A 14,207-nucleotide genomic window follows, 5' to 3' on the forward strand; every position below is an offset into this window, starting at 1 on the left:
TCCGTCCTCCGCTGGAAGAAACTTTAAATGAGAGGAGAAAGTTGTCCGCTCCAGATATAAAGCCGCCACACTCACTTCCGGCGCCTTCAAAGTAAAACTAAACTGTAAAAGAAAAACACATGATTCAAAAGAACACTTTATTGATGATGAGATTATTTCTTGTTTATTTCTTATTTTCATCAGATCTGGATTAGGTTATAGATAATATTTCTTAGTGCATATCAGTGAACTCACCCTCCAATCTGCTCAGACCACCCAAAGTTATGACCACCCTTATGAGATCACACTAAAAGACCAAGTTTTTTTTACTTAGATTGAGGCATTTGAATGGTACTTTCATTCTAATTAAAATTATACACAAAGGTCTGACAAAGTATACTTCAAGATAATCAGATAGCAATACAAGACCCACTTCAGGAAAATCCTAATCTCAGTATTCACTGACCGTTAGTTGGACTAGTCACTGATAACTTGTGTTCTTGTTTGCAGCAAATGCTGCATTTTTTATGCAGACTGGTGGTTTTTGGTGTCAACCAGAAAATAGTCCATCAGGCTGTGCCAGAGACCATCATAAGGTTTAGGATGTCACTGCGGGGTGGCACGCTCTCTGTGCGATTGGCTCAGTCTGTCATGAAAGTGATGGCGAGGACTGAACGTCTTTATGATCGGTCGGTATTTAGACAAGCACAGAGGTTCTGTCAGATTGATCACATGTCCTCTATGCTGAGTATGAGCCGAGCATTGGCTTCTGTATGTCGCAGAACATACGGTGAACTGCTTTTAAACTTCATTCATGTTAGTCAAGCTTTTCAGCAAGTTTTTAAAAGTTATCTGCACATTAAAAAAATGTTTATTGATTCTTTGTGAAGGCAGGTTATGTGACAGAAGCTGAGCACATGTGGTATTGTAGTTTATGTTGGTTACATATAAGAAAACATATGTAACCAATCAAACTGTCACGGGCAGAGCTGATGGATGAGCATGCAGCTCCTGGAGCCTCGGGGTGCAGTGTGTTAGGCTGCTAATCCAGATTTTGCGGGGAACTTTTATTTACTAACCGCTCCATCCTCACGAGGCCCGTCAGCAGAGCTGTTTGTTGATCAGCAGCGTCCTCTGGTGGCTGACTGACTGTAGTACAGACATTTTCAACGACACATTAATGCTTGTTGTTTTTCTAGCCAGCTTAAAGAGTGATGCCGAAAAAACTGTCATTAGGAAATTAAAAAAATATACACCTGCAAACACCTGCGCCTTTTCTCTGTCATAAAAACTGCTTAAATCCCCACAAAGAACTTGGACTCACTTTTGTAACCCCTAGGGATACAGATGTATAAATGTTCAAATGTATATCAAATACTTCAGCAAAAAAAAAAAAAAAAAAAATGAAAGAAAAAAGAAAAATAAAAGAAATATCCTTTCAGAATATTTCTTTTTACATTTCATGTTGCTGAAGTTAATGCAAAAAAATCAGAATACTTTATTAATCCCTAAAGAAATGATATAAAGCTACACACAACCTACATATGCACGCTGTCATAGTCAATCTGACATCCAAGGTATAATCTTACCATAATCATTGTAGCATAAGTATGTATGTCTGTTCCCTAACTCCTGCTAGAGGCATCAATCAATCTGGATTAAACTTTATCAACATCTATGAAGCTTTTAGGAATTATTTTTATGTCACTCACATACTTACAAGTTATATAAATTATGTGCAGTAGCTGATCTTAAAACAAATGGCAACATTACATCTATGTTAAGCAGTTTTTAGCACAGTGGGACTTTGAGACAATTGTAACTAAATGTCAGACAGTGATGCTAACAGTGCCTGTAACCCATCACTTTGTCTTATACAATGAGTATGTAGCTTGAAGAGAAGAAGAACAATAAATACATGTTTATTATTCATTTATTTGCTGTTTATGAACAGAAATTTTCATCACCTGATCATATACAGTATTATAATCAAAATAAAAAAAATAAATTATAAATGATCATACATGTCCATCTTTTTATACATGAGCAAAGCAAAGAACCACTGCTGGCCTGGCAAACACACAGGGTGCTTCTTGTATGATACAATGATATCATGGGTATAATTACAGTTTATCCTTCCATGGTGGAGTTCACATGGTTGGCTCTACATTGTCTGACAGGTGAAATGTTCTCTGGGCATTTCGCACTGCAGCACTCATAGTTTTATGCGCTTCTTCCGATTCTTATATCAGTGACTGATGGGTGGAGCTCTACTTGACACACCACATCCCAGTAACATGGAACAGTGAGAGACTCTATGCACAAACTGCTGCTGCTTTGACCTCTGTGGATCTGTGGACTCAGTTCATCTTCTCTCAGCACATGCATTACCCCATTTACCAAAATGGCAGCCATCTGTGGAGAGAAGAAGAAACACTGAATAAGTGTTTATGTGCAGCACATCCAGTATAAAATACATCAGAGATTCAGATCTCTTCAGAGCAGCAGTGGAGAGGCTGTGCAGTGTAGCTAGCGCTCTCTTAGTTCTTCATGTTAACATGTTGGTGTGAACATGCTGAGCTTGAAGCTCACAGACCTGTAGATGCTTTTAGCATCAAGTCAAATCAATTTCATGAAGTAAACTGAGCGCCCCACAGGCTTCATTACTGCAGAAATTCGTTAGTGCGGATAGATATACACAAATATAATGACAGGACGTCAGCGGGGAATTTAGTCTAGTCTGTGGCTACTAAACAGAGTGAAATCAGATGCGATACTCTGAGAGCGTGATGAATGAGGACTATCTCTGTACATCTTGTAGGGCTGTCAGCTGTAACCGAGCTTTTGTTGGCGTAGGCATGAACACAACAAAAGTAGGCAGTGCTATATCACAAAAAGTGTCTGACTGGCTCATTGAGTTGTCTTTTTGTCTGAAACCTGTCTTCACTCTCCTCACAGACCTTCAGGGAAAGGTTGTGAGAACCTGTACACACTTTTACAGGAAACACTGGATTTAGTACAATACTGTTCAAAGCAACTGGCTCCAACCCTTTACTGACCTCAGAGTCTCCAGTGTAAAGTCTGGATGCTTCACAAGATCAACCAGCTGTTGCACGCCTGAATTGTGCAGCTTATTTCCTCTCAGGTCCAGCTCTCTTAGATGGGAGGGGTTGGACTTCAGAGCTGAACTCAGAGAAGTACAGTTGATTTCTGCTGAGCTGCACCAATGCAGTCTGAAAGAATAAAGACATATAGATAAAATGATTTCCATTTCAGTCACAAGATGGTTCACTGAGATTGTCATGTTAAAAAATGTTCTAAAAAGGCCCAAAAATTTAGATTAGTGCCATCAATATATTATTATCACTGCAAATATAATACTCAGAGTCAACATGTTCATATCTATAGAAAATCTGAACGTCAGAATCACACCTCACAGATAAATTTGATCAATTTATAGATCACATTTGATGGTACAACAGTGTGAACAGATAATGTTTGTAGGCTTTGTTAACAGGAGAACCTTATTGAAACTTCTTTATATCTTTACCAACTATTTTCAGCTGTTTTAAGATTTGTATGACTTAGCTACCTCTTTGCCACTCTGAACTGTGCCGTCCACACATATTTAGTTCTATTTCAATTCAGTTTTATTTATATAACACCAAATCACAACAATATTGCCTCATGGCACTTTATACTGTAAAGTAAGGACCCTACAGTAATACAGAGAAAACCCCCCAATGTCACGGCCCGTGGCTCGGCATCCAGGGAGCCGTGGGAGGCTGCGGTGGCCACACCCTCGGGCTGGGCCGCCTCCAAACCACCTGCGTCTCATCTGAGGCAATCACCGGAGGACTACTTCAGCCAGCTCTGACGGCTTCTCCTCGCCAGTCCGTAAGTCTCCTCCCAGTGTGACCAGCATTCGGCGTGGAAGCCTGTGGCCTGCCTGTCCTCCTGCCTGACTGCCTCCCTCCCTAGGATTCCCTTCCCGGGCACCTCTCCCCTCCAAGCGCCACGGTCCTGCTCTACCTGTAAGCCTCGGCAACTTATGAAGTCTAGCTGTTCATTTCTTGGCAACCTGCGTGCTGTTAACTGTGTCTCCCCTTTCTGTTGCAGTTCCCCCACGGTCCCGATTACGGCGCTCCTGGGCTCCACGCTCCTCGTTTTCCCCCGTGGCATGAGCCTTAGTTTTTCGTTTCCTTAGCTTTGTTAAAAGATTACTCAGTTGAATAAAACTTGTACATAGTTCTGAGCTGCGGTGTGCTGAGTCTGCTTTTGGGGTCCTGTTACCTGAACACTCCGTGTTTTGTGATACCCAAAATCAGATGATGCCCTGTGAGCAAGCACTATGGCAACAGTGGGAAGGAAAAACTCCCTTTCAACATGAAGAAACCTCTGACAGAACAAGGGGTCATGGAGGGGTGGCCATCATCTTTTGATGTAAAGGGCTGGGTGATATTAAAAAAAATTATAACATAATAATTTTTTCCAAATCAATCGATATTAGTATAGATCATGATATAAATCAAATCACTAAATCTTTATACTTTATATTGATTCAGTCCTAACTGGCACAAGTTTATTTTATATATGTAATATAGCTGTAATCTAGTTCTCAAAAACTGTATGGTTATCAACTCAAACACAAGACCACAGCAAGCTTCTGGTTGAATGTGACTGCTTGACATAAGTTATTATCACTGTTCTCCTCTCAGTTGTACTCATGAAAGCCTGCAGGTTTACAGGAAATGCCGAAGGGTTGATACTAACTTCAGTTCACTGTTCCTGAAAACCGTGTGGACCGACTACCATCGTTTACTGACCTCAGAGTCTCCAGTAAACAATGCGGACTCTTCATGAGTTTAGACAGCTGCTTAACTCCTGAATCCTCCAGGGTGTTGTGACCCAGGTCCAGATGTCTCAGATGGGAGGGGTTGGACTTCAAAGCTGAGCCCAGATAAGAACAACTGGTTTCCGACAATTCACAGCCCCTTAATCTGAGTAAAGAATAAAATGTGGAGATAAAATAATTGATAATCCAACCAGATGTGTTCAGGTTCTAAATGTGCAGCTCAAGAATAATGAATGCAACAGATAAAAAAGTAAACTGACCTCAGAGTTTCAAGCCTACAGTGTGAACTCTCCACAAGGCTAGCAAGCTGTTTCACTCCTGAATCCTGCAGCTTGTTGTCACTCATGTCCAGATGTTTCAGATGGGAGGTGTTGGACTTCAGAGCTGAGACTAGAAACTCACAACTCATTTCTGACAAGCTGGATGCCCTTAACCTGAATAAACATTATAACATCAGGTTTAGAATAAACTAAAAAAATCTAGTGTCATCACAACTTCATATCATATTCATCCCAGTGCACAACTAAAACATGGTGTCTAACCTCAGAGTCTCCAGTCTGCACTGTGGACTCTTGAGAAAACCACACAGGTGCTTCACTCCCGAATCTTCCAACTCCTTGTTGTGGCTGAAGTCCAGAAGCTTCAGATAGGAGTGGATTGCATTCAGAGCTTTAGCCAGGGAAGAACAGCTGGTCCTTGACAAATTGCACCGAATCAGTCTGAATAAGAAAATAAATTATATACATTAAAATCACAGATAATTTGATCCAGGGTTTTCAGGTTTTACATGTGCATATTTACAGCATTACTGTAGTGACCCAAATCAAACTCTTCATCAAATGGCCACTGAACCTTTATTATGCCAAGTACATTTTCCAAACTGAATTTGGAAGGAAGTGTATGAACAAACAAACAAAAGCTGGCTCTGGATCAGTTCCATTCAAAGAAAATAAACAACATAGGCCCATAGGTCCCCAACTGGTTGTGGCAGATGGCCGCCCCTCCCTGAGCCTGGTTTCTTCCTGTTAAAAAGAAGTTCTGCCTTCCCACTCTTGCCAAAGGGCTTGCACAAAGGAGGTCATATGATTGTTGGGGTTTTCTCTGTTTTCTTTGTATTATTGTAGCGTCTTTACCTTACAATATAAAATTTTGCAAGGCAACTGTTGTTGTGATTTGCCTCTATATAAACAAACAAAATGGAACTGAATTGAACTGAATCAATTATGACTTAAAATTAGGGCATCCACTGTGTAAGACATTTTTTGCATATCTCTACTGGAGCTTCTGAGTATTATTTGAAGTATCACAATAATAGTATACTGGGATGCCAACCTTGCAAGAGTATGGAAAAAAGGAAAACAATAAAACAGTCAAGGTGACAAAGCTCAGTGTGTAAAGCAGTAGTATGAAAGGTCGTGAAAACAGGCACTATACTGGCTGCAATGAACATCTTAAAGGAGTTTTTCTCTAAATGTAACAGGATTATGGCACCATAGCAGAAATGAAAAAGGAGATAAGGGATTATTCTGAAAGGGTGAATAAGCCAACCTGCAAATGTATTCAGCTGAAGATGAAATTACTTGTTGTTACCGAACAAAACTTATTATTTAATAACGTAATAATGTGTTTAACTTGTAGAGAAGATAACAAGTGTATAACATTGGGCTAGTAAAGCGAATACCCCTCAGAGACCACTAACAATAAAGTTTCTCAACCGCAGAGATAAGCTTGTAACAGTCACAATGGTGTGGTGTCTCTTTAAGACAATGTAAGGCCAGAAGTATGCACCACTGCCCTCTGTGGAGTATGAGAGCAACGTGCTAGCACGTGAGTGTATGGACAGACATGGACTTTATATGTTTTACCTCTCTAACAATTTGCAACGTTACGGGTTGTAGGAACACTGTGATTCATGTATGATAAACAGTAGCCGTTCAACTGGGCCTTGTAAGGTTGATGAAGAGAGTGTGCATTAAAGGACAAGCACTGTGGAATTCCCAGTACCAGTGTGGTCGTGAGTTTTTCTGACTGTCCTGCTAAGTGTTTCTACCGCTCCTCTCAACCACTGAGTACAACCCATGTTAGGCACAGTAATTAATTTAAATTGTACAGTGTGTGCTAATGAATGTTATAAACCTTCTTTATAAGCTCCTCTTTGAGGAGCAGACAGTCATTTGGACTTCAATGGAAATAAAAGGAAAATTTGTTTTTAGACAAAACTTTGAACAAATTCTGCAGACAGACCAAGATTTTGAATTTTACCTCAGAGTCTCCAGTCTACACTCCGGGCTTTCTAGAAAACCACACAGCTGCTGCACTCCTGAGTCCTGCAGCATGTTGTCACTCAGATCCAGATGTTTCAGATGTGATGGGTTGAACTTCAGAGCTGAGCCAAGAGATGCACAACTGAACTCTGACAACCTGCAGTCCTTCAAACTAAAGAAAGAATAACAAGAATCAAGAATCCAGTTATTGCACAAACATTTACATTTTTAATTGTGCACTTCAGTATTACTATAAATAACCAGTAAGCTTTCCATAAATGAGTAGAGTGACCTTGTCCTTTTGCAATTGTGGTTCAAACTCCTGAACAATAACTCATGTCAACACAGATCAACAAACATGCTGCTGTCCTCAGTCAAGTCTCATAGCAAAATTAGTATCAGCTCACACATAAAAGCTGTATATATTACATATGATATATGTAGGCATTTGTCAGGCTAAAAAATCCAAATAAACCTATTAGAAAAATAGTAGAACCTTTAGGTGTGGCCACATTAACAATCTGATATATTATTAAAAATGACATGATGCAATTTTCAGCTCAGCAATAGCAAAAATTCATGGAAAACCACAGAAGAGTGGATACTGATAGAATTCTTTCCCTGGTGAAGAAGATATGACTCACAACATTTACCCAAGTCAAGAACATCCTCAAAGCGTATCTTTGTCAAAGTCTACACTCAAGAGATGCCTTCTATGTACAATGTACAAATACAATTTACAACAGGGTGCAAACCACTGGTTATATTTAAGAACAAGAAGACCAGATTAGACTGCCATAACACACAAAACTTGGCCATTGGCCCAAATCTTATCAAACTAAAGTCTGTGACCTGACCTCAGGTGCTCCAGTCTACAGTTTGGATTCTCCAATGCAGCAGACAGATGCTTCACTCCTGAATCTTGCAGTTCATTGTAACTCAGGTCCAGCTGTGTGAGATGGGATGGGCTGGACTTCAGAGCTGAGGCCACAACTTCACAGTGAGTCTCTGAGAGTCTGCAGCCACAAAGTCTGTAAGGACAAACATTACCCTTTAGATCTACTTTACACATTTGATGACAGTTGAACATATCCCACTAACATGTCAGCTTATCTTTTTTCTTTTAATTATTTTAATAATTGTTTAGCTTTAATCTGCAGAAGGGACTTAAGTTGCATTCAGGCTGTGCACAGTTTGTTTACATGACCTGATTCTGCAATTGGCTCCAAAAAGTTATCATCTGGATCCAAATAACATTTTTACTGGCCACTGTGTTAATGTGATTTTTGTACTGGGTTACTCATTAAACAATTCCAGTTGTGAACGATTATCTTTGTTTGCTGCAAGAGTCATGTATGAATTTAGGATGAAATTTAAATGGTTTTCAGACCTTTGGTTAATGGTGTTCTCTGTGACAGATTTGTGCTTAGCATACACCTGGGTTCTTTTTTTTAAACCACAGAAGTCATTTAGAGACTGGTGATGTAAACAAAGCATGTGAAATTGATAGTTAATATTAGATACTTACGTTCAAAGAGGGGAAATGGGTTACCATATGTTTTGTAGATAATCAAAATCTGATGATTTTTAAATACTTGTAGGATGCTGAAATAGACTAAGCTGATAGATGTTAATCTGTCTGTGAATGGCGCTCGAGGCCATTGATCAATGGTCATGACAATTAATGATCATGAAACTGACCTCTTTGTTAGTCAGTGGTGTTATTTCGCTCATTATGAAAATGTACTGTTTAGTACACTACGTCCAGATGGAACTCACCCAGCCCTTTTACAGTTCCTCACAGCTGGGATCAGTCTCCGTTTTCCTTTCTCTGATGCATTGTATTTCCTCAGATCCAACTCATCCAGAACCTCCTCTGACATCTGCAGCATGTAGGCCAAAGCTGAACAGTGGATGTCAGAGAGTTTCTTATCTGATCTGTTCTTTGACTTGAGGAACTCTTGGATCTCCTGATGGACAGAGAGATTTTTCATCTCCATCAAACAGTGAAAGATGTTAATGCTTCTGTCAGGAGACATTTCATCACTGTTCATCTCATTCAGATTGTTTATGACTATTTGGACATTTTTTGAACTGTTCTCCGTCCGACCCAGCAGACCTCCTAAGAGTCTCTGGTTGGACTCCAGAGAGAGGCCATGAAGGAAGCGAACAAACATGTCCAGGTGGCCATTTTTACTTTGAAGGGATTTTTTCATGACTCTCTGTAGAAAGACATCCATAGATGGGGAGCTGTTTTTGTATTCCCAATCTCTCTTCAGGAAGTCCTGGAGCACTTCTGTCTTTCTGTGGGTGAAACAGTAGAACAGATAGACTGCAGCCAGGAACTCTTGAATGCTCAGATGAACAAAGCAGTAGGCTGCTTTCTTGAAGATCTCACACTCTCGTTTGAAGATCTCTGTACAAACTCCAGAGTACACCGAGGCTTCTGTGACATCCAACCCACAGTGCTCCAGGTGTTCTTGGTAGAACAGGATATTTCCTTTCTCCAGATGTTGAAACGCCAGCTTTCCCAGCTTCAGGAGAACTTCCTTGTCAGCCTCTGTCTGCTCCTGTGGATTCGTCTTATGTCCCTCGTGGTACTTGTTCTTCTTCCTTTTTGTCTGAACCAGCAGGAAGTATGAGTACATGTCAGTCAGGGTCTTGGGCAGCTCTCCTCTCTGCTCTTTAGTCAACATGTGCTCCAGAACTGTAGCAGTGATCCAGCAGAAGACTGGGATTCTACACATGATGTGGAGGCTCCTGGATGTCTTCATGTGTGAGATGATTCTGCTGGACAGCTCTTCATCACTGAATCTCCTCCTGAAGTACTCCTCCTTCTGGGCATCAGTGAAGCCTCGTACTTCTGTTACCCTGTCAACACATGTAGGAGGGATCTGATTGGCTGCTGCAGGTCGGGAAGTTATCCAGACGTGAGCCGAGGGAAGCAGATTCCCCTCGATGAGGTTTGTCAGCAGCTCGCTGACTGATGACTTCTGTGTGACATCAGACACGAGCTTCCTGTTGGTGAAATTCAGTCTGCTTTCATCCAGGCCGTCAAAGATGAACAAAAGTTTACAGACAGCGAGCTTCTCTGCTGTGACCTTCTGTAATGTTGGATGGAAAACATGGAGCAGCTCCAGAAGACTGTACTGCTCATCTCTGATCAGGTTCAGCTCCCTGAATGAAAGCAGAATCACCACACTGACATCTTGGTTCTCCAAGCCCTCTGCCCAGTCCACAGTGAACTTCTGCACTGTGAAAGTTTTTCCAATGCCAGCAACGCCGTTCGTCAGAACCACTCTGATGGGCCCCTGTTGGTCAGGTAAGGCTTTAAAGATGTCGTGGCACCTGACTGGAGTGTCATCAAGAGCCTCCATCTTGGAAGCTGTCTCCAGCTGCATCACTTCATGTTGAGTTTGAAGCTCTTCACTCTGCCCCTCTGTGATGAAGAGCTCAGTGTAGCTCCTGCTGAGGAGGGTTCTACTTCCTGTTTCATCACTTCCTTCAGTCACACGTTCGCATCTCCTCCTCAGACTGATCTTATGTTCATCTAAAACCTCCTGCAGACCAACATCTGCTGAAAGACAAAAAATCAATGAGACTAAAGAGAAAGAAAACTCCTAAATAACACAAGAAGTCGAGTTTTCAGAAATGAGTCTATCAGCAGACAGATGTTCAATCGTACTTTGTACTTTGCGTTCACTGGCTGTCTGCCGTTTAGCTTCTGTTGTGGGGATTTTTCCACACTGGGGACAGAAGAAGTCTCCTGATGAAGCACACGGGTCCCAGTATGAACAGACACACTGTTTGCAGAACCAGTGTCCACAGCTGGTGAAGACTGGATCCTTCAGGACGTCCTGACACAAAGCACAGCAGGACAGCTGCTCCTCCTCAGGAACATCGCTTGTCTTCTTCGCTCTGGACACAAACAAAAAATTATTCAATTTTCTGATAAAATACAAAAACAAAAGTTTAATACCAGCACTGGCTTACAGGGAAAATATTGTTTTTTAAATAAAAACATAAAATGAAATTATAACAATAATAATAACTTATAGACAGAGGGCTGGATCCTGTATCCTGGGTTCTGCTCTGTGCCTGGCACGTGTTCCTGTTACTGGACACTGGGGACAATTTTCAATGAGCAGATTTCATGTGCAGATAGATTCCTTCACTCTGAACAGAGCTGTACAGTAAAAGCTTTAAAAAGTGTTCATTCAGTCTGTAACCCAATCTCAGCATCACAGGAGCATGTGTTGTATTGATGATTCATCCAATCATCAAACACAGACACATGTTATAAAGAAGCTGAACATTCAGATGTCTCTGAAATCTGAGCAAATCAGGTGGCTGCATCCCAATTTTTTTCTTTAAAGTGAAACTTTTAATGCTAAAATGTATGTAAGAGACTAGATTTGAAAGAAAACATCTTCCATCCATCCATCTTCTTCCACTTATCTGGGGCTGGGTCGCGGGGGCAACAGCCTAAGCAGAGAAGCCCAGACCTCCCTCTCCCCAGCCTCCTCCAGCTTGTCCGGGAGAACACCAAGGTGTTCCCAGGCCAGCCGAGAGATATAACTTCTCCAGCGTGTCCTGGGTCTGCCCCGGGGTCTCCTCCTTGTGTGACATGCCTGGAACACCTCACCCAGGAGGCGCCCAGGAGGCATCCTTGTCAGATGCCCAAACCACCTCAACTGGCTCCTTTCGATGTGGAGGAGCAGCGGCTCTACTCTGAGCCCCTCCCAAATGGCTAAGCTCTTCACCCTATCTCTAAGGGAGAGTCCAGCCACCCTTCGGAGGAAGCCCATTTCCACCGCTTGTATCCACAATCTCGTTCTTTCGGTCACTACCCACAGCTCGTGGCCATAGGTGAGGGTAGGGACATAGATCGACCGGTAAATTGAGAGCTTTGCTTTTACGCTTGGCTGTCTCTTCACCACGACGGACCGGTACAGCGTCCACATCACTGCAGCCACAGCACCAATCCATCTGTTGATCTCCAGCTCTCTTCTCCCGTCACTCGTGAACAAGACCCTGAGATACTTAAACTCCTCCACTTGGGGCAGGAATTCATCCCTGACCCGGAGTGGGCACTCCACCCTTTCTCGGTTGAGGACGAGAAAACATCTTCAAGTTCCTGCTCTCGTTTCTAATGCAGCTAAAATGCAACCTAATTCAGACCTTACAGCTAAGACGCCAGCTGGTGACCTGGTGGCTGTTAAATGCATCAAAGGATGGTGTTGTTTAAGAGCCACTGATGGCTCACATTTATGTACCTTGTAAAAGTAGCCTTAATAAGATGTTGGTGTCAATAAGGACCATGCTGTGAAATGCTCCCAGTTTTAATTCAGGATTATTTAAGTGTCACTGATCTAATATATCACTCAGGCAATCTTCCTCGTAGATACATGCAGAACAAGTTGGTTTAAAGGAGAGACAGTCACTTACTTTATGTCTGATGATAGAGGTTCATTACTGAAGTTTAAAGGCTCTCCTTTGGACCTATCACTCTTCATAGATAAACACTTGTACTGCTTTCCTGGAGACTCTGGTGGAGCCTCATCTTCCCCCAGATCACTCATCTCTAGTCAGTCTGAGAGGAAAACCAGCAAAGGTTCATTTTACAGAGGCAGAAATGAAAAACACCAGAAAACCACGAGAAAAGTCACGCATGTTAATCTTTCATTGGTTTTATTTAATATGTCACGTGCCCTAATTTGTCGTTGGAGAAATTGCAAATTTTTTCTTTTAGCTGAACGTTTAGTGGGTGGTGACGTCACTGCTGTTAGTAAAGGCCCTGCAGTATCAAAGAGGGAAATAACGAAACTATTTATTATTTAGGGAATGTAAACAGTTCTTTTTAGGGTAATTACAAAACAGATACAAGTTTACTTCAGACAATTAATAATCTTTATCAAGAAAAATGAAGCTACTCGATCCCTCTGCTGTTTACATCCACGGGAGGAGCTCTGCAAGCCGTTTATAAAACGGTTCAGTTTGCTGCTGCGACCTGCGAGACTTTCATGTCACTTTATTATTTCTCAGATTATTCTATTATTCTATTCTAACACGGCATAAATAAATAAATACACAATAACACTCACCTCGTTGTCCTTTTGTTGTGTAGACTGTAAAATAGAGTCTGAGCTCATAAACGCTTTCACTTTCACTTTCAACCTAACATTATCCCGCCCCCAGACAACGTCACAGATGTGTGACATCAGCTTCTTACAGAGAGATGAGCGCCTGTATTCGACTGAATACTACAAATATGAATCTAAATAAATAAGCGTGAAAGGATGATACTTGGCATCACACACAGACCTCAGACCTCCGTGATTCTACACACATAACCACAGCTGCTGATGCTGGATATAAAGTGTCACGGTGGTTAGCTGTGGTTTGCAGTAATGACCAACAGAATGTGAAGAAAAAGTGGAAATATGAGGATGAGCTGTTGCTGATGTGACAGGAAGCCAAGAAATGGAGAAACGTTTGTAACTCAGTCCAACAAACTCATTTATGAAGTGAAATATGCTGCAGCTGCTCTGTTTGCTGTAATAGTACAGTAAAGTAAAGCTTTTGTGGATCTGAACATCGCCTACAATTCCAGGTGCTGCCATTTGGCCTGTCACTTGGACCAAGACTCAGGTGGTCTCATCAGGTGTAGGCTCCTCCCCCTTTACATCCTTTATGTTTTGAAAAAAGTTACAAGCTGCTGTGAAATGTCAAAGCTAAAAATAAAAAACAAAAAACACTGGATACTGGCATATAAACTATATTAACCTCCCAAGACTCTTCCATGGTATGCATTTTTAATTTCTCTTTGATATTTGGGCTGATTGGCACCTGATGAATGTAAAAACAAAGAATTACCAGATTTTTTTTTTTTTTACCTAATTTTTGTTCCTGAGAAAAATGAGATTCACATATGAGGATATTTGTTTAAAATTTCAATAGAACAGTGGCAGTATAATGTCCTCGTAAGTGGATATCAGGCCCTTGTAGAGCAAAATGTAGTATTTTGGTCTAGACAACCCAAAATGTGATGTCCACATATGTGGACGCCAGGTCCTAGGAGGTTAAATAAATTTCAAACAGAAAGAAGC

General features: G+C 41.4%; 1 protein-coding gene across 1 annotated transcript; it reads right to left on the reverse strand.

Moving 5' to 3' along the window:
- Positions 1 to 1,955: 1,955 nt before the first annotated feature.
- On the reverse strand, positions 1,956 to 13,286 carry LOC134631982 (NACHT, LRR and PYD domains-containing protein 14-like). Its single transcript, XM_063480561.1, has 11 exons — positions 13,203 to 13,286; positions 12,547 to 12,691; positions 10,784 to 11,016; positions 8,878 to 10,675; positions 7,956 to 8,129; positions 7,097 to 7,270; positions 5,377 to 5,553; positions 5,095 to 5,268; positions 4,806 to 4,979; positions 3,039 to 3,212; positions 1,956 to 2,394 (listed from the first exon to the last, which is right to left on the reverse strand). The coding sequence occupies exons 2-11, from the start codon at positions 12,678 to 12,680 to the stop codon at positions 2,376 to 2,378; spliced, it is 3,231 nt and encodes a 1,076-aa protein (XP_063336631.1). The 5' UTR covers positions 12,681 to 12,691; positions 13,203 to 13,286; the 3' UTR covers positions 1,956 to 2,375.
- Between the last annotated feature and the right edge of the window lie 921 nt (positions 13,287 to 14,207).

This window comes from Pelmatolapia mariae, linkage group LG1, assembly GCF_036321145.2.
Source record: "Pelmatolapia mariae isolate MD_Pm_ZW linkage group LG1, Pm_UMD_F_2, whole genome shotgun sequence".
NCBI lineage: Eukaryota > Metazoa > Chordata > Actinopteri > Cichliformes > Cichlidae > Pelmatolapia > Pelmatolapia mariae.